The 19,109-nt window shown below is 44.3% G+C and overlaps 1 protein-coding gene across 5 annotated transcripts in view; it reads right to left on the bottom strand.

The window, feature by feature from the left end:
* The window catches only part of EEFSEC (eukaryotic elongation factor, selenocysteine-tRNA specific), a 348,015-nt gene extending 329,178 nt beyond the window's left edge, over positions 1–18,837 (bottom strand). For 3 of the 5 annotated variants that reach the window (XM_077116355.1, XM_077116352.1, XM_077116354.1), the window contains exon 1: positions 18,483–18,837. In XM_077116355.1, coding sequence (XP_076972470.1) covers positions 18,483–18,786 — 304 coding nt within the window. In that variant the 5' untranslated portion in view covers positions 18,787–18,837. The remainder of the gene's footprint in view (positions 1–18,482) is intronic. The other 2 variants (XM_077116351.1, XM_077116353.1) reach the window with 2 other exon arrangements.
* Positions 18,838–19,109: the final 272 nt, after the last annotated feature.

Genomic DNA, 19,109 nt, shown 5'->3' with positions numbered 1-19,109 from the left:
ATTGAGGGTTCCGGCATTTTTCAGAAATTATGTTCCTGGAAAAACATGGCGTGTGCCTCTCTTGAAAGCCTGCAGCTCGCAAACTTCCTTCCCCACCCAGACCCTTCTAATAAAAGCCAGGACAGGAGCTTCGTGGGGGAGTAAATGAGAAGGCCACCCATGGTTCTCCTCACTGAGGGCTGTCAAATTCAAATTTTATATTAAATGCCACTTATCAATTAAGACACTGTGAGGATGTCACACACACTAATAAATTCCACAGTTGATGTGTCATCTATCTTGCAGACACACTTTGGAAGATTTATGTTGTGATTACAAAAGATTAGAAGAAGACATCTGATTTCATATAGGGCTAAGCCTTGGAACCAAGCTTTTCTCCTTGATGGATATCGGAGGATCAAGGTGGCAGCCTGGCCCCTCCTGTCTCCATTTCATTTTGCTTTGCTACAGATACTCAGAGGGGCCAGGCAATGGACACACTTGATGAATCAAATAAACGAACAACGTGGAAAGAGCAAGCCTGTCCCCAGTCGACAACGAGTATCTTGTCCACCTACCCCCACCTATCCTCTCCACACCCCTTCGTGTGCTCAGGGCACAGAAGGCTCCCCTTCACAATGCTATTCCCTACCCAACTATGTCCCAGGAGCTTCAGCTACAGTTTCTGTGATTGAGTTTCCCTGAGCAAGACCATCACCTTCATTCCAGGTGAGCATACAGGCTCAGGGAGACCTGGTGGCATTCCTAGAATAATGCCCTGAGCCAGGTCCAGGCCATCTCTGGGCACACAGTTCCTCCTAGGCCACCAGGCCACTACATCACCTCAACCCCTCCCATCTTTCCTCTGCACCAGACCTGGCTACTGCCACTAGTTTAAGTGAAGCTCTCTTGAGTCTCAACATCCTGGAGGCACCTGACATCAGTAGGTCCAAGAGGGCAGGGCGTGAGACCCCAAAACTGGCACAAGCTGGAGCCTGAGGTGTGTTCTGAGGGTGTGAGCGGGGTTTGTACACAGCTATGTGTATTTCTGGCCTGAATGCCTCTACATGAAAATAGGGGTAAATCGTTATGCAGAAGCAGATATGCCCTGTTTCAGAGAGTACATGTGCCTCTGAGACACAGGGAGATCACTTTTTTTTCTCCTGGGAATTCCTTGCTTTGCTAATAGCATGAACTTGCCAAAAAAGAAAACTGAGTAGAGAAGGGTTGCTAACTGAGGCCGACATCTTCAAATGCTTCAAACATTAAGTCAGATAATCTTTGCACTGATATGAAAGGGGGAGAAGGTACATTTGACCCTTTGCTTCAAACAAAAATCTTTCCATATGGTTTTTAATTAAAAAGCAGTTGTTTTGCTTTTGAAACACTTTTTAACCTTTGCCATTTGTAGGTACAAGCCTGCAAACCATATTTTCATTGATTACAAAAATAAATAAATAAATAAATGTTGAAAGAAACAATATTTTTCTTTTTTAAGGAAAAAGATGGCAAGTTGCAATTTTTTTTTTGGGGGGGGGGGGGTCAGGCACTTAAAGACATATATGGGAAGCCACCCTGACTGGGGCTTACAGTTTATTTTATCTTGAAAGAGTCCGAGGTCATTTTAACTATGCTGACCTGTTAACCTATACATTGATCATCTCCTTCCATCACTGCAAGCAAACACTGCCCTCTTGTGCATTGAATAGTTTCAGAGCCAGGACGAAGACGGTTCTACTCTACTGCCCTGTGGACCGCTTACAGTTGTACAGCTGGGTCTTCAGGGACTGAAGATGTGTCAAGAAAAGGATGACACACATCTGTTACCAGGGCCTTCCAAGACAGATTTTGAGATAAGAGGAAGAGGGGAAGATTTGGCTAAAGACATCAGACCAAACATAACAGCCCAGAAAATATTCTTTCCTCCAAAAGCAACTTTGTTGTTGCCATGTAAGTTTTCTTCTTACATACTTTTTTAAAAAAAACTTTCAAAAATGACTGATGAACCTACAGTAATGAATAAGGAATATCTCTTTTTATTTCAGAGGCCAGGAAAAGAGATGCCATTTGATTCTTAAGGAAGAAGGTGGAGAAATCTAAGTTGCTCTTTCTCAGAGGAGTTTCCTGAAGCCTACTATGGGTTTTTCCTCTCCTTCCTGAAGAGTCTGGAACCTGATTACTTCTAAACATTCTCTTCTCCAGCCTATGAATAGAGTTCTGTCCTAAGCAAACCAAATTAGTATCTCAAGACAGCCTTAAAGGATGCAGACTACTGCTTCCTTCATTAAAGAAGTGGAGAAAGATTACATTTGTAGAACGGAATGATCACATATTAAGAATGTTTGTGTTTCTTTCTTGTAATTTTTCTTAATTAATAAAAAAAATTTTTTTTTAAAGTGCAGAAAATCAAAGATAGAAAAAATAAGCCACTCAGGTCTGAAGGTAGGCTATGCCTTATGCCTGTTCAGGAGGAACCTGGGGGGTAAAGTCCTTGTCTTCTCTAAATTACAAGTCATCCAAATAGATACCATTTCTAAGGAGAAAGAAAAGGCAAAATTGACTACAATATATTAACTTCAACCCAACAAGCAGCCCAAACGGGGATTCAGGAGTCAAAAGGCTGGGCTAGATGCCAGCAGTAACTTTTTTTTTTTACTAACTATGTGTCTTTAGACATTTGACTTAACATCTCTGATGTCCAATTCATGGTTTTGTGGATCAGGAATATTTCCTTAACCTCAACTTGGCCTATAAAGCATAAGCAGCCAGTGGGCAAATGTTTAATAACTAAACACAATCACACAGTAGTAAAAAATGTCTAATTCACGTGATTCCAGGATTGCCTGCCAAACTGTCTTTCCATTTTAGCCCATAACTCTATTGTGGGAAGAAAATGGGGATCACAGTACCAGAACAGACAAGACTGAGGATGGAGGAAGGCCAGCATATCGCCAGGCTGAGACCAAAGACCTCCAGAAAGCTATCTTGTCTTCCTCTCTCACTCCTCTCCTAAACAGAACGAGACATGTCACTGCTTTAGCCTCTAGCAAAACTAAGATGGATGCAGAGTACAAATACACATATTGGTTCAAAAGAACTACACAACCCAAACCAGGTCTCTTTGGTGGACACTGACTCTGACACTGTAAGCCAGACTGACCCTCTCACTTGCAGAATAGCCCCAAGTTCTTTCCAGCCTCAGGGCCCTCACCTATGTCGGCCCCTCCCAATTCTGCAGTGGCCAGCTCCTGTTCCTCCCTCAGATTTCAGCTTGACCCTCATTTCCTCAGAAAGGTCTCCCCTGGCTTCCAACCTAAAACAGATCTCCTGTCTCTATGAGTTTCTCTGTAAGCATTCTACTAAGCACTATCCTTCCTAGCACTTACACCAATGTATAATTTTACACATGTTCATTTACTTCTGTAACATGCTGAATGAATGAATTAATGCAATAACACACCTTACCTTGGAGACACTGTCTGAGTCTTAAGAAGGCAATCAGTAGGAATAAGGTCACCTGGCCCAATCTTTAGGACACTAACAATTCTGAGAAAAGAAATAGAAGAGAGCCAAGGAGCCAGGCCAGGTGCTCAAAGAGCCCCCAACCTGTAGCAAAAAGGAGGTGACAGAACAGCAAGGGACTATCTGGAGGGGTAATGGGAGGGCCTTCCCTCCAATGAGCTAAGTCTCAAACACCTGAACCCCCATGACACCAGCCCTGAAGCTCACAGGCTCTCTTACCACGACAACATATACCAAAGGGTGTCTTTGCACTTTCCTTTGAAAAGACTCATAAGGAACTAAATGGGAAAGCTGGCTATAAGATGGAGGTGAGTGAAAGAAAGGAACAGGTCTAAAGATGGACATTCACTCTTAAAGTCTCAGAGCAGGACCAAGATAAGACCAAGATCACAAATCTCTACCCTCTTCCTTCGGGAGCCACTTTTTTTTCCCCCAGAAAGCTTCAAACCCTGCAATCATTTTTTTAATGCTACGTGAGACCCCAAGTTCACCCTTGGCCCTCCAGGTTCATAATGACCTGGTGCTCCAGGAATTTTACATTCAGGAATTCTAGACCCAAAGCCAAACAATCAAAGACAATGATCCCTTTTTTGTTATGTTGTCAAACAAGACCTGCAGAGGAGCTGTCATCTCCCACTGGACAGCTAAGAAGCTCAAAAGCTGTTCAGTGGGCCTCCTCTCCCTTTACCTTTGCGGACTATTTACAGAACAATCACTAGCATAGGCCACAGGCTTACATTATGCTCATTTCCCCAACCCTGAGCTCTGGGGCAAGTTTAAAAGTCCTCGTCCTGTCTACGAATCAGGTCTGAATTAATACCCTTCCTCAAAAGAACTCCAGTAGCAAAGTGAAAACAGACCCTCTAGACAATGCCCTTTGAAAGCCCCAACAGGGACAACTGGTGACAATGCAGCCCCTGGCTCTGAAACCTTAAGGTTAAAGGTTCACAGAGGCAGAAAAATTACCAAAGTACAAGTTTGTTCAAATTTCCTCCAGCAGATTTAAACAACCAGGGTCAAGCTGAAGATTGCCGGCAAAAACCTAGGAGACAACTCAGGCCCTTTGAACTGCATGGAGAAAGGAAAATATAAGCTTGGAGAGGGATCTATGTTATAGCCTTTAAAAATGCTCTTGAAAAGGTCACCCCTGTTAATTCAAAATCAACCCTCTGAAGGATGTTTGAAAAGCGATTCTCTAAAACAACAGGGCTGCTGGGGCGCTCGCTGTGTGCGGTGCGCTCCTCAGAGGTCACCATGTTCCCGGCATTAGTGTGCTGACCCTCTGTGGGGCATGAAATTAACCATCAGCACGGCAGAAATCTGCTACTAGTTAAACTACTTTGCTACGCAAAGTGGCCTGAAAATGAAATATGAGGATTGAATTTCCATTGATAGATTAACTTGTGTAACCTCCAGGCAGGCTTCCTTCCCTGCTGAACTCTGGCTGGTGTTGCTTAAAGCGCCACAGGAAGGTGGTAACTGCAGGCAGTGGGAAATGGCCTCTTCATTCATTCAATCAGTCAGTCAGTTTGGTCACTCAGTCAGTCGTTCAGCAAACATTTACCCTGTGCCTTGGAAATAGAGGTGAATAATTACAGGCTCCTGCCCTCAAAGAGATGGAGGCCAGTAGAGAACATAAGCCAGTGCAAAGAAAATGATAATAGAGGGAGAGGAAATGAGATCCAGGGCACTAGGGGCTCCCAAATGAGGATCCCTAACCCAACCCAGGCAGGGCTGATGAGGAGGCTTCCTAGAAAAATGGAGGTGGCCAGAAGACATAGTGTCAAAGAGCACAGGCTGTCTGTCTATCTCTCTGCAAGGAGTTCATGAAGCCTGGAGTCCTGAGGAAAAGCCAACTGAGAACCCAACAGAGAACCTGTCAACCAGGCTAAGGAGTTCAGACTTTATGCCAAGGCAGAACAACTGAAGAATTTTTAAACTGGGAAGTGAAATGATCATATGAGCAATTCAGACAGAATTCTTGGAACAGGGTGAAAGAATAGTTTGAAGAGGGGGGCTGGAATCAGAGATAGTATGTAAGAGAATGTTACAGTCTTCCCATCAGGGGCTAATGGAGGCCTGTCCTAAGGTGGTAGCTATGGTGATGGAGAGACTGCATGGATTAGAGAACGAGCAGAAGGGACAAGACTTAGGAACCAATTCTAAATGGCAGGTGGAAGCGGAGGAGATGCTGAGGTGCACATCAAGGGCTATGCCTCAGGAGACTATTCCCCAGGAAGGAGCAAACAGATGGTGAGGGAGTTAAGAGGGTGGCCATAGGTGTGGGGTCTGGGGGACCTGTGGGTTTCATCGATAGGAAAAGCAGCCCAGCAAGCCGTTGGCTATGCTGGTCCAGGGAAGGCCTGGACGCCCCAAGCCAGGGTCACGCAGGAGGATGATGGCTCTTATAACCAAATCACACACAGCACATGGCTCAAACCCAACTCCATGGGAGGGATGGAGGACTAAGCCCATTCCTCAATTCATCTAGCCCTGCACTACTAGACATTTGTGTCTACTTGAATGTAAATTAACTAAAATTAACAATGTAGCTCTTCTTTTGCACCACTCATACTACAAAAGCTCAGGGGCCCTGTGTGGCCCCCAGCTACCATACTGGGCAGTGCAGCTGTGGAATATGTCTGCCATCACAGAAAGTTCTGTGGGTCAATGCTGATCAAGCCCCTGCCAGAATTTTTTAAGGCACTATTCTTCCGGGTAAAGTGTTTGCCAGCCCTTTCTACCATGCTGAGTGCTGCAAATCAAACAATGTTTGCACTGGCAAAAACCCCTCAGTGCCTCCCTTTCCATTCTTCCTCTGACCTGCTTGCCTATGTGCTTCAAATGGTTAGTGCTCAAGAAAGGGAGTCCTTCTAATGTAAAGGCTTTTTTTTCCCTACAGTGTAACTTCTGAGGCGCATCTCTGAATGTGTTCTGGATGGTCATTTTAGAGAATAAAGGATACTGAGCAAACACACACAAGGGTCTCTGGTGTTAATGGCAAAGGCCCTGAGAATCACCTGGGAATGACCACATGCAGAGCTGTTTCCTTTCAAAAGTGCCTAGTTGCAACATAGCTGGCAAGGCTGAGCTCTAGTTCCAAGAACCAAGGACAAGCCACTGATCCTCCAGAGCTCTGAGAAACAAACCCAAGCAAATCGATGGATGATGAAACCCAGGCCAGATGGGGCAGGTTCCTGAGGCCAAGCAGGTCAATATTAGCAAGTTTCAAGCCCTAATTTTAAAAGAAAAGAAGTCATGTTTATCTTTAGGTAGCACCTGTGCCTGCCACCAAATAAATATCCTCGGGAAGTAGGTTAGAGACAAAGGAAATTATTTTAGTCCTCCTGAAGGCCCCAAGACAAGAGAGGCATCATCATAACACAAGAGATACGGAAAGAGGGAAAGTCAACTTCTCTCTCAACAGCAAAAGTTGTTTTTTCTTCTGCCAAAAGAAGATCACCCACATTACCTTAGATCCTCCCTCCCTCCCTCCCTCCCTACCCACTCAACAAAGGCCACTTCAAAGCAGCAGGAGCCTAATCACACAGCACAAGAAATTAAAAGACAAAAAATGAAACTCAAAGAATCCAGGGGAAAATAGAGGCAGAAATCTCTATTTCTGACAATTTGACTTACAAAATGCTCCTCAGGAGCCACAATTTTCTATCCGAGCAGGCAAGAGCAAAGGTCTGAGAACAGAGCTTGTGGGCAAAAGCCAAGAGCTAGAATCAGAGAGATGAGGTTAAAAGTTCAGCTCTAGCACCCCACTAACTGTGGGACCTGAAGGAAGCTGCTGGCCTCTGGGAGCCTCACTTTCATCACCAATAAAATGAAGATGAAAGCACCTACCTCAGAGACTGGCTGGGAGGGTGAAGGGAGACAAAGTCAACTGTAGGTCCAGAACAGAGTCCAGCAACTATAGGAGATGCTCTGAAAAAGGCTGCAAGGCACAACTTTCCCCAGTCTGTGCTCGGTGGAGCAACAGCTGCACCTCAGAGGTGCACCTTCCCTCTTGGTGGTCTCTGTTCTGCCTGAGGTATTTCTCCTCCTCCCCTCCTCCCAGCAGGATCTGGAAGCTGCTAGTCACAAGGCCTCCTCGCATCTACTCCAGAGAGCACTTGTCTCGGCCTCTTCTCAGACTCAGAAGGAGCACTCTAAAAGCCAGAAGGATCTCCAAACTTAAAACCTCCCCCTTCCTCCACAAGAGATTTCCACAGCTCTTTAAGCCCTGACCCTGCAGGCTGCTTGAACCTCAGTCCAACGGCCCACTGGCTCTTCCATGAACCTCACTCTCCTGCCCTCCCATTCCAAACTCAGCACCTTGCTATCTTCGGTTTCTGTGTCTTTTGGGTACTGTGTCCTCCAGCTGGAATGTCTCCCATCTTCTCCACTGGCCACATCTCAACCAGCCTTTAAAATTGCAAGAGGACAGACCCTTCTACCAGGAACCTTCTGACCTGGTCTCAGCTCCTCTCACTTCTCCACCAGGGTAAGGGCCAGTTATGTTGACTGCCCCTATTCTTGGTTGGGTTTGTTGTTCTCACACCTCCGGCCTCTGCTCCGGCTGTTTCCTAGGTGTACTCTGCCTTTGTGGCACAACCCAGTGTCCCCTCCCATGGGATACCCCTCTGCCTGTCCAAGGCACTTATGTCTCTGCTTCTCATTATTAAAGCCCTTACAACTCTGCATCTTGCCTTAACCGACTGTTCACACCACCCTCTTGTCCCAAGCCTCCCTACTCTAGACTGTGAGTTCTCTAAGACAGGTATATCTGTGCATCTACCCTCACATCCAAAACAATGCTGTTCCACACAGGTTGGCAGACTCTCTGAATAAACGGATTAAAGTGTCACATCACAGTAACAACCAATCCTCTTCCACCATCACAGGCTACAGAAAGCCCTCCAAGCAGGGGCTATCCACAGGGACCTGACATGTAACAGAAGAGGCAGCCCAAAGGCTACTTGCCCCTTCCAAGGGAGCCCTGCTACTCAGCTCCAGCCCAGGGCTGCCAACCTGGAACATGGCTCCACAGGGATAAAATCTTCTCATACTTTAGAGAAGCTGAGTTTCTAACATTGGGTTTTTACAGGCAATCTCCCGATTTTTAAATGCTGGCAATGATTTTTTTATAATGTTTAAAGATTATATGGGCCAAAGAAAGCATATCTGCAGGCCAGGCCTGGCTCATGGGCCACCATTTATTTTCCCCAGGAAAAGACCTTAATGTGGTCACCTTTACCAAAGGATATAAACGGGTTGGGATGATCCATCTCCTACCCAAGCATGAAGGACACAAAGGGCAGATCCAAAAAGAGAGCAGAAGGGTCCCTAACAGATATTCCAGAAACAAGCAAATGGAACTATGGCACACTTCCTACAGCTCAGGGAATGTGTTGGGTACATTTAATCCTCTGAAATACACTCATTTATTTAATATCAAGTATTACTGAGTAAAAACAACCCACAGAATAGGAGAAAATACTAGCGAATCATATATCTGATAAGAGTGTGGTATCCAGAATATGCAGAAAACTCAAAAATAAAAAAGACAAACAACCCAACTTTAAAATGTGCAAAGAATCTCAAAAGACAGCTCTCCAATGAAGATATACAGATGGCCAATAAGCACAGGAAAAGATGCTCAATATCTCTAGCCACAGGGAAATGCAAGTCAAAACCATAATGAGATAACACTTCACGCTCATTAGGATAAGATGACTAGAATCAAAAAGAAGGGCAATACCAAGTGTTGGTGGGGTTGTAGAGAATTTGAACCCTCATACATTTCTAGTGGGAATGTAAAATGGTGTAACAACTCTGAAAAACAACTTGGCAGTTGCTCAAAAGGTTAAAAAACTAAAGGCATTCTTCAGAATAGTTACCATTTGACACAGCAATTTCACACCTAGGTATATACCCAAGAGAACTGAAAACATGTTCATGTGAAGACTTGTATAGAAATGTTCATGGCATTATTCTCAATGACCAAAAGGTAGAAAAAACCCAATACCTATCAATTGATGATTGGACAAATAAAAGGTGGTGCATCCATACCATGAAATACTATTCAGCCATAAAAAGTAATGAAGTGTTAATACATAATACAACATGGAAGAACTTTGAAAACATCATGCTAAGTGAAAGCAATCAGACATAAAAGGTCACATATTGTATGGTTTACACTCACATGAAATGTCCAGAATAGGCAAATTAAGAGTCAGAAAGCAGATTAGTGGTTGACTAGGGTTCAGGGGAGGAGGAGATGGGAGTGACTGGCTAATGGGAATGGGGTTTCTTTTGGGGACGATGAAAATTTCTGGAATTAGTGGTGAAGGTTGTACAACACCATGAGTACACTAAAAATCATGTAAGCATACACTTTAAGTGGGTAAATTTTATGGGATGTGAATTGTAGCACAACAAAAACATTTTTAAAAATTACTAAGAACCTACTCTGTGTCGGGGCCTGTACTGACCCCCGAGCTCTGAAGATGATTCCAACACTGCCTCTACCTCACGATGTTTCCAGGCTAATGGGAACAACAGGCATGGAACAAGTTGTCACAGTAGAGAGTGGTAACTTAGTAGAAGATGCATGATGCACAGTTCAAGTCTAGACCCACAAGGGCTCCTTCCCTAACTCTCTGCCCCTCTAAGAGTCTACCTCAGAAATGACAGCCAGTTCCACTCTCACCAAGACTGGGGCCCCTGGGAAACCCAGAGCACCAGAACTGCAGACACCATCATCTTCCACATCCCATCAAAACCCTTTCTGGTAAAAGGGAAGAGAGAATCAAGCAGCTCCAGCCTGGCTGAGGCACCAGCAAACAAAAGAATGACAGAGAGAGGAATATGTCTTAGGGCTTAATTTACTGGATATTTCCTGGGATGCCTGCCCAAATCTTATTCCAACCTGAATAAAGTGATTTTGAAGAAAAACCCAAGAGACATACTGATAGAAAACAAAGGAGATGCTCAGTGAAAAAGTTTAAAAGCAATTAATTTTAAATGATTACAGCTTTCCCAAAGCTGTGGCTATGATTTCCTTCTGACTTTCATTATAACCTTCCAGCGAAATATTTGCCTCAAGAAGGCAAAGTCTTTGCATTATTTCCTATTCCTAGCATGACTACAAAAATATTCTTTGATTTAACATTTGATATGTTTTGTTCTCAAGGACAAGCCCCATGAGAAGAAAAATGTACCCCAACAGAATGAAATATGACTACCTGCTTCCATTTTTCTTTCCTGTTGGTTCCTGCTCATATATTCTGTATTAATTTAAACTCAAGGCTGCATCTGTGATATTGCGCTACTCCCACGCTGTCACCCAAACCAAAGCAAAGTCACCCGCTGCCCAGCATTAGGAGAAAGTGCTACAAAGTCCAACTTTCAAGCCTCTTGGAGGCAGCTAAAGGCACTCCAATGTGGAAGGAAATCAGGTAGAGATCAGAGTATAATAAGGTACCAAGCAAAACAGAAAAACTCGTATTTGAATAGAGAGACACGCTTTGAACTGATTGAGGCAGACTTCCTATTGGCCGTGAAGAGGCTTTAAAGCAAGTTAAGGCAAGAGACTCCTGTGTGAGCCTCAGCCTCACTTGATAGTAGAGGACGTCACAGAAGTGGTTCTGGAAGAGTAGAATATTTCCATTAGGGTGTGAACCCTTTAATGAAGAAGATAAAAGAGGCAGCTATCCCTGGGTGGGTATGCAGGAGTGGGGAGCTAATGCCAGACAGGGGGGCTAAGGAAGATAAGGTGAAGGAAGCATTTCCAGTCCTATCAACTCCTTTAGATATGCCTCCATATTTTAGGGCAAACATACCTGAGTATCATAATTTAACAAGATGTATTCCCACACTGATTCTCATACAAAGACTAAGGGCGAAGAAAATCAAAAGTCTTTTTTGGCATTAAGACTAAAACCCCAACTCCTTGCCACAACCACCAAGCCCAGCATGACTGGGCCTCCGGGGTGCTCCCTCTGCCATACTACACTGCTTCATGCAGATGCCTCAAAGTCACATAAAAACCCTGATTACAATCACATATCCACTCATACACATGCACATCCTATGTCATGAGTTCAAAGAGAGCCTCTCAGGCTGACAGCAGCATATACCCCTCAATAAAACAGACCAAAGAGGCCAGTGCTCTCTCCATATCAGCAACAGGAGAGCTGAGAGTTGGAAAGACAAGAACAAGGCAAGGAGCTTAAGTCTGCAAAAAAAATAATCTCTCCCAGGCTGAAGAGACCAAAATCTCCTGGGCTCCTGGTTGTTTTTTCTCCTCCAACAAGAATAACCCTAAGTCAAAGTTGCAAGACGTCTGCAGATTCCAGCAGTCCTGGGCAGGGCTGGCCCAGATGGGGGTGCATGCCCAGCAGGATGCACTGCTTATACGGTGGGGACAGGAAGCCAGAGATCCCAGGCAGACCAGTTGTGGCAGAAGAGCTGTTGTTCATTAACAATAAGAACAAAAGACCGGGAGACAAACCGCTGTTAATCCTAGCAGCCACCAGAGAACTATAAATTGCCAGGCTACTGTACCAACATTTTTTAGTCCTCCTCTTCCCTGCCAGAGTTAGATTGAGGATGATTCTAAGTCCCTCACCCCACCCAAGTCTTTAAAACATACATTACTGAATCTTTTTGAAGTTCTAACCCTGAAAGATTTATCCTCAAAAATGGATTAGAGAAAAATATTGCCCTAAGACATGACTCTTGGCGGCTGGCATGGATGGGCACATTTTTTTTTTACTCACTTTGGAGAATTTTTTACTTCAGTTACAGTAACTTGGGTTCAAACCCAGTTCAGACATTTATTAACTGGGTTCCCAACATCCCAACCTCTTGAGCCTCTGCTTCTTCACCTGTAAAATGGGAACATCACCTTTTACTGCCTCTTACTGGGGTTAAAAAAAAATCATAATACAGTAGAAGGGGGTTACTAAATAAATGCTAAGTACCATTACCACTGTTAACCCCACACTACCACTTCAGAGTTTTATCTATGGCCACATGGATTCAAGGGAGATAAAATCCAATTTTCTCTAAGTTAAAAGGAATCTTTTTTGTGTGAAAGTATTTGGGGGAGCAATAGAATTACAGAAAGCCGGCTTTAATTTAAGATATATTAAACTTCAGAGATATCATCATGGAACTCAGACAACCATTTCTAATTTCCTTCTACTGGGGAAAATGTATTCAGCAAGGGATCTAAATAAGGAACAATAATCTAGGAACTCTAAGCAGAGTCCTCTGTTCCAGGGATCCCAGGTGCGGGAACATCAAGAGAAAACTATGCCCATTGCCAGTGGGAGTCACTGCTCAGGGAGTCTTGCATCTTTCTAAAGCTTGGGACTGATTATGCTCCAAATCCACTTTAAAAGCCTTCCAAGGAGCTCCTAAACCTTTACAAGAAAATCTACACAAATGGCTAAATCTAAATGCAATGCCCATCCCACTAAAGGACCTGGCCCTGTGGGATCTAACCTTTCAATCTTCCTCTTGGGCATACCTCCACACACATCACACTGATACCAAACAGACAAAACAGGTTTAAGCCTCAGAGCCTTATCCAAGCAATTTCCTCTGCCAGGAAAGCTCTTTCTCCATCATACCCTACACCCACTCCCCAGCAAAGTGAATTATTCCTTCTTTTGCCCTATGTGCAAAAAGCTCTTAGGGATTACTCTGCACTTAGTACAGTATCCTCTCCAAGGCTCTGCTGGAGGTTCCTAGAGAGGAGGGGAAAAACTAAGTATAGAATTTATACTCCAGGTCCTATGCTAATGGCTTTCTACCCATTAACATATAAAGGAAGTTATCTGTTCACTACAGCCAGCTAGCCCAGCAGCTGGCACACAGTCTTCACTCATTCAAAACTTAACGGAATACCTACATATGCCAGGCTCTGTTCCAAGCACTGAGTATACACTGAGAATAAGACAGAAAAGGCTCCTGCTCTGCTCTCAAAGAGCTCACATGCTGGCAGAGGACAAAGACCATCCTCAAATAAACAGTGTCAGATAGTGGAAAAGGCTGTGCAGGAAACAAAACAGGGACATGAGAAAGAATGGGGTGCTGAGAGTTGGGGACACAACTTTAGATAGGAAGGTCTCTTTGAAGAGGTGACATTCGAGCTAAGACTTAAATGATGAGAAGGAGCCAGAGCCTACCAAATAGGGGGAAGAGAAAGTGCAAAGATCCTGAGGGAAGAAGCAACCTAGTCCATTCAAGGAGTGGAGACAAGGCCCATGGTACTGCAGGTCAGGAGCAAGGGACAGCAGTGGTAGAAGAGGCCCTGAGAGGACAGCAGAGGCCAGACCACACAGGGTCCACTGGGCCGTATTGGGGAGTCTAGACTTCATGTTCAGTGCAGCAGGAAACCACTGGAAAGTCTTCAAGCAGAGAGGTGATGTGATCTGATCAATATTTGTTTTTCTTTCTCCTTTTTTCTCTTATTGTGGCAACATATATACGACTTAAAACCTCCCATTTTAACCATTCTTACATGTACAATTCAGTGGCATTACTTTTAGAATGTTGTTCCACCATCATGATTCTCTATACCCACAAATTTTCTATCGCCCCAAAGAGAAACTCTGCACACACTGAGCAGTAACTTCCATTCCCCTTCCTTCAGCTGCTGGTGACCACTGATCTACTTTCTGTCTATACGAAACTTGCTTATTTTCTATATTGCATATAAGTGGAATCATATATTATTTATCCTTTTATATCCATCTTATTTCACTCAGCTTAATGTCTTCAAGGTTCATCCATAATATTGCATGCATCAGAACTTCATTCCTTTTTATGGCTGAATAATAGTCCATTGCACAGCTAGACCAGAATTTGTTTATTCATTCATCTATTTGTTGAGGGACCTTTGGGACCTTTCCACCTTTTGGCTATTTGTGAATAATGCTGCTATGAACATTGGTGTACAAGTATATGCTTGAGTCCCTGCTTTCAGTTCCTTGGAATATATACCTAAGGGTGAAATTGCTGGCTCACAAAGTAAACTTTGTGAGAAACCACCAAACCTGATCAACATTTTTAAAAAGATTATACCAATAACTGTGCAGAAAATGAATTAGCCAGAGGAGGAAGTCAAGCAGAAAAGAGAAGCACAATGTCCAAAATTGTAGGAGTCCTAGTACCCTAAGCCAAACTTTGGCCTTTGGAGCCATTTCAAGAAGGCATAAACTTTCACGGGGTCACAGATAATAAGAACAAAACTAAAAGTATTAAAAAGACCGAGATTTTAGGGGTCAACATAGTCAGGTTCCAACACCAACCCCAGGTACTCTTCTCTCCAAGCTTCAGTTTCCTCACCTGAAAAACAGACTAAATCCCCAGCATGGCTGCTGCACAAACACAATCTAGGAGGGGAATGCACGTGGGCCAGGAAGAGCACAAAAACAAACACCTTATCAACTTTCTTCCTCATTTCCCTAAAAAGCAAGGTGGATACATGATCTATTTACAGAAGAATAGGAGTAGCCTTGGTCTCACCATTTCAATGTGCACCAGCCACATTTTAATGCCTGGTAAGAAGATAAAGAAAGTCTCCTTGCTTAGGAGGTGAGAGAAATATGTGAAGAGCAACAATCGACATATAAGAATAGAAAAATCTCTCTTCTTTTCTTCTGGTTTTAAAATTTTTTTTTATTTTAATGCAATTTTATTGACAAATATATATTCACATATCATGCAATCAACCAAAGTGTACAATCAATGGCTCACAGCATCATCATACAGCTGTGCATTCATCATCACAGTCGACTTTTTTTCTTTTTTTGTGAAAAATAACACATACAAAAAAGCAATAAATTTCAAAGTGCACCACAACAATTAGCTGTAGAACAGATTTCAGAATTTGGTATGGATTACAATTCTACAATTTTAGCTTTTTACTACTAGCTGCTCCAAGACACTGGAGACTAAAAGAAACATCAATATAATGATTCAGCAATCATATTCACTTGCTAAATAAACCCTACCTTCTCTGTATAACTCCACCCTCACCTTTGATCTTTCTCCCATTCTTTAGGGGTATATGGTCCATGCCCATTCTAACTTTTCATGTGGAAAGGGGCTGTCGATAATATGGGATAGGGGGATGGAACTAGATGATGTTCTGGAGAAGCTAGGCCCCTCTGCATTTCAGGACTTATCTGGTCTAGGAACCCATCTGGAGGTTGTAGTTTTCTGGAAAGTAATCCGAGTACATGGAACCTTTGTAGAAGCTCATATAATGCCCTAGGTGTTCTTTAGGATTGGCAGGAATGGTTTTGGTTGGGGTCTGGCAAACTATGATAAGTAGCAATATCTAGCTGAAGCTTGCATAAGAATAGCCTCCAGATTAGCCCTTCAACTTTATTCGAACTCTCTCAGCCACTAATACCTTATTTATTACACTTCTTTTCCCCCTTTTGGTCAAGATGGGATTGTCCATCTCACAGTGCCAGGGCCAGGCTCATTTCTGGGAGTCATATCTCACACTGCCAGGGAGATTTTCACCCCTGGATGTCATATTCCACGTAATAGGGAGGCTAACGGTTTTACTTGCAGAGCTGGGCTTAGAAAGAGAAAGGCCACATCTGAGCAACAAAAGAGGTCCTTTGGAAGCAACTCTTAGACTACCTATAGGTAGGCTCAGCTTCTCCGCTACATAAATAACCTTAAACAAGAACAAGCCTCAAGATCAAGGGCTTGGCCTATTGATTTGGGTGTCCTTAATGCTTGCCATAGTATCAGGTTTCTCAGGTGATAAAGTTTATTAGTTCCATATTTTCCCTCCCATCCCTCAAAGAACTTTGCCAATACTTTTTGATTATCTGCTTAATATACTCTGGGATGTACCTAGGATTTATTAAACTATACAGGATTACAGCCCTCATTCTCATTCTGGGCTCCTTGTGTTTGACTTATTTAAATGATCTAATCTAGTCAGGTTGAGTTAGATTATGTGCTACAGAAAATTTAAGACCTGAACAAAATAAAGTTTTCTTCCTTTGGTCTCATACAGCAGGCAAAGTTCTAAAATACAGACAATGTCTTCCTTACCCCTGTATCCTGAATTACCTTAATCCCAACCTGATCAGCTTGGTTCTTATCTCTAAAAGTATCAGGTTTTATTTATATATATAGCACAGCTTCTCAAAATCTAGAAATAACAATTACTGCTCTGGACTAAATGTGACTGCCATAAGAGCTTATAATTAGGTCCCAATTTTCTTGTAAGTATTTTCTAAATGAGACCATACAATATTTGCCCTTTCATTTCTGCCTTATTTTGCCTCAGAAAATGTTCCACAGTTTCATCCACAACATCACATGCCTTACAACTTTGTTCCTTTTTATATAGCAACACAACATTCGATCAAATGAATACACCATCTTCTAGTTTTACACTCTAAATCAAGGACTTCTGGAATTCTTTGGGTTATTATAATTTGGTTATATAGGATCAGGCTGGCGCAAGAAACCTTTCCGTTGTATGAAGAGTTTCTCTACAAATGTTTATGTCGGAACAAAACTTGTGGGGGGAAGAGATAATAAAGTGACCCAGAGAGATGTGGAAAGGGTTTCAGCTTTGGAATCAGATCTGGGTGGTGTGTGACACTGGGCAAGACATTTGGCCTAACTCCCAGTTTCCTCCCCTGTTAAATGGTAACCATCATACTCCTTGCAGAATTTGCAGAGGAAGTGGCAAACATGCAAGACAATAAACAACTGTGTCACTACTGTTATCTGCCAGTGTGTGGATGAGTCAGAATTAAGCTCAAAGTTCACACAGCTGGTAAGGGTCAAAGCCAGGCAACAAGCCCATTTCTGTCTGATTCCAAAAGTGTGTTTCCTTCACCACTCACCTACACCAATTAATACAAAAGGCTAAGAATTTGCCTTCTCTCCTGTTTTTTAATCTGCCCCTTCCACCTCTAACCTGGATGGGTTCAGAGTACATGTCCTAAAATGTATTTGACTATGACCAAATTGAATTCACTTATAAGAGAGGTGAAGAGGTAAAAAGGATTGTGAGCTCCTTAAGACTCATCTAACCACTGAAACAGGGATTGAGTAGAAGACAGCAGGCAGTGTAAACTTGAGTAAGGCCCTTCACTTCCTTGGGCCTTTACTTCCTCTTCTATTAAATGGGGAAACGATCCTAGACTGGCTGAGGCCTGGAACAACTGGAAGGTAACCAAGATGAAAGTACTTAAACTCATTACTATAGCTGGGGCCCTGAATGCTGGCCATCAAGGAAGCTGCATCCACGACTAGGCCAATGAAAGCATCTGCCCAATATATACTCCCTTATGTGCTCATTAGCACACAGAATATTACTGCAAGGAAACAAGACACTGAAAACAGAGAAGGAAACTAGGTATTACAGATCAGCAATGTGCTTGTACCATGTGCTTCTATTACTGCTGAAAAAAAAAAGTTGTAAAGCCCTGTCCATAGACCTAAGTGAGTTTAGGTAAATTCAAGTACATGGAGTTTTTTCTAAAATGATACACAAGAAACTGAGAATAGTGGTTGACCCTAGCAAGGGGAGCCAGAGGGACTAAAGCACAGGTGAGTGCAGACCTTTTTTTTTTTCTTGAAGTTTCCAAGCATGTCTTTCTGTGGTCTTTCAACTTTCTAACTTGGTCATGTTTTCCAAACGCATTTTGTATTTTTGTTTTTGTTTATTTTAAGGAAAACTCGGTTGTGTTGTGTGGGAAAAGCTTCCAAGACAGCCACCTGTGAGTTCGAACCCCAAAGTCCCTCAGCGTCTCACCTGCCCACCTGTAAAGTGGAGGGAAACCCCTCACCTGCCCACGAAAACCCCCCTCACCTGCCCACCTGTAAGGTGGGGGGAATCCCCTTCCCCGGCAGCCGCCCGACAGAGTTCGGTCGCTCCACCCGGCGCCCCGAGCCCGGCCCCCGCCCCGTCCCTCGCCCCCGCCCGCGCTCACCGCCGATGATGGTCCGGATGAGAGAGGCGTGCCCGGGGCAGTCGACCAGCGTGACCTGGAGCAGCGGCTCCGCGGACTCGGAACCCGCCTCGGGCGCCCGCAGCGCCGGCCGGAGGCGCTCGGGCAGAGGCACCGAGAAGCAGGAGAAGCCGAGATCGAGCGTGACGCCGCGCTCGCGGCTCTGCGGCTGCTTGTCAAAGGCGGCGGTGGACGCCGTGGTGCTGAGCGCCCGCGCCAGCGCGGTCTTGCCGCTGTCGATGTGGCCTAGCACGCCCACATTCACGTTCACCCGCCGCCCGGCCATGCCGCCACCGCCGCCGCCTCAGACCCGGGCCCGGCCCGTCCCCGCCTCGGTCGCCGCCGTGGTCCGGTCCGCTAAGCGGCCCCCCCGCAACCCGCGTGCAGGGCGCCGCGGTTCCGGCCCCTAAGCTTCCGCCCTCCCGGCGCTCGCTGGGCACTCGGCGCGGGGCGGGGGCCGCGGGGCCCGTACTGACCCCAGGTTACTGATGAAGGGCTGCTCTCCCACCTGCTCCTCCCCCTGAAGTCTGGAGGAGTCTGAGACTGGGGACATCCATCCATTCATTCATTTCAACAATCTCCTTGTAAGGGCTTCATGAATCCCAGGCA

This window comes from Tamandua tetradactyla, chromosome 9 (genome assembly GCF_023851605.1).
Source record: "Tamandua tetradactyla isolate mTamTet1 chromosome 9, mTamTet1.pri, whole genome shotgun sequence".
NCBI lineage: Eukaryota > Metazoa > Chordata > Mammalia > Pilosa > Myrmecophagidae > Tamandua > Tamandua tetradactyla.
This window is presented reverse-complemented; position numbering and strand designations above follow the sequence as displayed.